The sequence below is a fragment of the Phaseolus vulgaris genome, chromosome 5 (genome assembly GCF_051622355.1).
Source record: "Phaseolus vulgaris cultivar YP4 chromosome 5, ASM5162235v1, whole genome shotgun sequence".
Classification (NCBI taxonomy): domain Eukaryota; kingdom Viridiplantae; phylum Streptophyta; class Magnoliopsida; order Fabales; family Fabaceae; genus Phaseolus; species Phaseolus vulgaris.
Genome location: NC_143502.1, coordinates 3214709 through 3218603, shown reverse-complemented (window position 1 = coordinate 3218603; position 3895 = coordinate 3214709). Strand labels below are relative to the sequence as shown.

At 33.1% G+C, this 3895-nt stretch overlaps 1 protein-coding gene across 1 annotated transcript; it reads right to left on the bottom strand.

Moving 5' to 3' along the window:
* Positions 1-233: 233 nt before the first annotated feature.
* On the bottom strand, positions 234-2643 carry LOC137834847 (protein EARLY RESPONSIVE TO DEHYDRATION 15). Its single transcript, XM_068643068.2, has 3 exons — positions 2348-2643; positions 999-1370; positions 234-634 (listed from the first exon to the last, which is right to left on the bottom strand). The coding sequence occupies exons 2-3, from the start codon at positions 1351-1353 to the stop codon at positions 483-485; spliced, it is 507 nt and encodes a 168-aa protein (XP_068499169.1). The 5' UTR covers positions 1354-1370; positions 2348-2643; the 3' UTR covers positions 234-482.
* Positions 2644-3895: the final 1252 nt, after the last annotated feature.

Genomic DNA, 3895 nt, shown 5'->3' with positions numbered 1-3895 from the left:
AACCAAGATGCAGAAAACCCTTTACCATTATCACATGAATCACCTCCAAAGATTTTGGTTGGCCACCTCAATGGATAGGTTTCTGCACAACCAGACAGTATAAAAATTTCTCTTTTCCTTTTCTTTTTCCTTCTCATTTTTCTTTCCTTAATAAATTGCAAATCATAAGGCTGATAAGTACACTGCAACTGGAACATTGAACCTAGGACACCTCAAACATCAGCACACGATTCTTCATCATATGAAAGATTTATTGAAAATCATATGAAGTTTCATCAACCATAGACATTCCCCGATTTTGGCTGGTCAGAATTAAAGTCTCACCTACCTACAGTTCCGAGGGCTCCATCAAATATACAACACCATGAAACAGGAAAATACAAAGACACAGCACCCTCTATATACAAAAATTATTTCAGCAGAGATCACATGCTATAGTGACTAACACTAGCTCTAGCAAGCTATCATCTTCAAATGTTTCCTCAACGAGGTTGGTGAATTCGGTGAGAAACACCCTTGACATTCACATGCTGTGCTGGCTTCTCAAGATGCTTTGCAAGCCCTGATGGTGACAACACCTTTGGTGATTTTGGTGCCATGTTAATCAGAATAGCTTTAACATCCTTGTTAAGATCTGATTAAGAAACAAATTAACTCAGACATTGTAGTTACTCTATCTCATTCTAACAACCAAGTGAAAGATGTAACATTCAAAAGGAAAGAGTAGTTCATGTTGTAAGTAATTCAAATACTGACATGAATGATTCCACCAACATAAAGAATAGGCATCACACATGAATAATATTACTCACCACAAACTTATAAACTAGTGAAAGACACTCAATAAGACCAGAAAACATGGTATAATTGAAAGAAACAAATAAAATAGCATTTGAAACCAAAAGGAAGTCATGTAAGTAGACCAGCAAATAAGAAAATGTTAAAAGATTTTCAATAAACAGTCACAGATCAGTTATCTGTTTAGCTTCCATGCTTACCATGAGTAGCCACTTTGCCATCATTAGGATTATCCTGAACAGGATGATCTTGAGATAAAGAGGACAACACCAACTGCTCAAACTCGTTTTCTAGAATATCGAAGTCTTCTTCCATGCCAAGATCAAAAGTTTCTGAGAGCATATTCTCCATATCATCATCATTAGTAGAGTCATTAGCCACTTCTTCAAACTCTTCCTCCTTATGCTGACTCAACCAATAATCACGAAACCATGTTGAAGATTTGACAAGATCCCACCATTGAGGTGAAAAATCCTCAACCTGACGAAGAGAAGCCGGTATGAACAGAGGTGCATTTGGGTTCAGAGCAGAACTTCTTCCAGAGACCAATGCCATCACACCTTGAAGTCAATCTACACGGTACATCACATCAAAATATCAATTTACATGATGTCATTCATGAACTAGAAAAATACAATTTATTTTTAATATTCAACACTACTCAACATTTCAATGACACCATTTGAGACTAACCATATCCTATCAATAAAACTTAATATTTTTTATGAATAGAATTTCTTTTCAAAAATGGTCCAAGCAATAAGGCCCAATCACAACAGAAAGTGATGGAGAATTTATATATACCAATGCAGTTTCACTTAAAAGAAAAGAAAAAGGAAAAATCTTTCCCCTTTAGTTCGATTCCTAAAACCAAGGTAGTGCATGGAAGATCTATAGTTTTAGGAATTTATACAAGAAAATAGAATAACAAACAGATCGCAGAATCAAATCAACCCAGTGAACACCCACTGTAAGAGACTCATTCAATTGAGCTAAAAAACATGATCCACTCATGGTTTGTAAATAGCACCAACCTTCCTGATTTAACATTCAACCATAACAAGAAAATCAAACCCATAACACCATATATCTAATCAAACCAGAAATCAAGAAAACCAAAACAACATAGACAGCGATCACTTACAAGATCAAGCCCAGTGAGGAATAAAGTAAAAACAACAATAAAAATCCAATCTTTAAGTACTGTCCGCACACATACCCACACGAAATTTGCTATGTACAACAAGATCACTGTAAAGAATTAAAAGAGAGAGAAAAATCTACAAAAAGGGTTCATTCACTTGAAGGAAAGGGTCGGTGCAGAGTGGACTCACTAAATCAGAATAAGAGCCAGAAAGAAAAAAAAAATGCAATCTTTACACAACTATCGGTACAAAAAGCACGATCTAATCTAAGTCCTGAAGCTTATATCAACAAAAAAATGGATCACGGTTGAAAATTGAACGAGAAAATTGCACCCATCGAGTGTGAACACAAACATATGAAGAAAACATAACGCTCCATGGTCAGCTAGTTTCAGGGTACCTACCCAACACAACACTAACGTTGTTGATTTGCGAAGAGAGATCACAATTGCAGAGTGAGTGAGCAAAAGACACAGAGGAAGATAAATAACGACAGGGGAAAAAAAGGTGATAAAGGGAAAGGGACAGCAGCCTCGAGCTTCGGAACTCCCGAAGCTACGGTTAGGAACGAGTGTTTTATCGAGTGGAGTCGACACGTGCCATGAAAGCGGCAGAGTGATCAACGGTGGAGAGAGAAAGGGCTGATCGGACGGTCGAAAAAGAAACAGGTGGAACAGATATTTTCAGATAAGGTTCAATTATGAGTAGAAACCTTCGAGGCTATGACAAGATAAGGGTTGCTTTGGAAAAAGTTAGCTGTGGGCGGTTGTACTGTAACCAATATTTTGAAATAAACGCAGTGTGTCAGTTTACAATATTAGATCTTGGAACTTGAATTTGGGGTTTCATTACTTTTATATTTTTTATGAGATTTTTTTTTATTCTTTAACATTATATATACATGTATGAAAATTTAATAAAGTGATGTAATCTTGTATTATTTTATTAGAAGAGATCAATTTGAAAAAAAAATAATAAGAAAATGGATATATCCTATTTGCGTCAAAGAAGTTGTTTTTAAATATGATTTTAGTTTAGTATAAAAAATTGTCAAAAATTGCTAGGATATAATATAACTTTGATTTAATGAAGAAGTCGTATTCATTTATATTGGTTAAAGTTAATCACTAATATTTAAAAAAAATATTTATTTAAGGTGAAGTAGTTAAGAGTATGACAATTTCCGTGAATTATTTTTATACTAGACTTGTTTAAGACTTTAATTTAATTTAATTTAAATGAAGTTCAATTAGGATGTGATGAATTATGAGTCTGTGAAGTTGAGGTACAAATAAAATATCTATTTTATGGTTATTTGTGTTAAATTAGAGGTTTAAAGTTTAGTCTAATGGATTATCTAAATGAATTTAAGGTTTAGACACAAATTTTGTTTAGCAGACTGTCTAAACGCAAGATAGATTTATGAGAACTTGAAGAAAAAATATTATCTAGAAAACAGTGTACAATAAGAAAAATGAATGCATTAAGGAAATACTCTAGTTTTTTTATATAGAAAATGAATAGTAACTTAAGCTGCACAAACACAAAACAAACAAATCTAGATATTTTAAACAAAACAATGGACTAAGCAAATTTAAGACTAGACATTCGTAGCGTTCTCACATTAAACGGTCTAATTATAACACACTAGATTATAACGCACTAGATGATCTAGATGGAACACGTTAGATGGTTAGATGGTCTAAGTGAACTTAAGACTAAACATTCTAAATGTCCTCAAATTTTAGATGATCTCACTTATTTTTACTAAACCATCTAGTATATTGGCATACATCTAATAAATTGTACTAGACGAATTAATAAGAAGAATGAGATTTGATTATTTTTATATTTTTTTATGAGATTGGATTGTTTGATTCTTTAACATATTATACACACATGTGTGTGGAATTTTAGTAGAATGATGAAATTTTACATCAAAATTATTATAA

Bases quoted from the DNA above. Each gene is read 5' to 3' on its own strand.
- LOC137834847 (XM_068643068.2), bottom strand. From the start codon at position 1,353: ATGGCATTGGTCTCTGGAAGAAGTTCTGCTCTGAACCCAAATGCACCT. The intron at 635-998 runs GTAAGCATGGAA...TTTCTTAATCAG, and splicing joins TGGCAAAGTGGCTACTCATG to ATCTTAACAAGGATGTTAAA.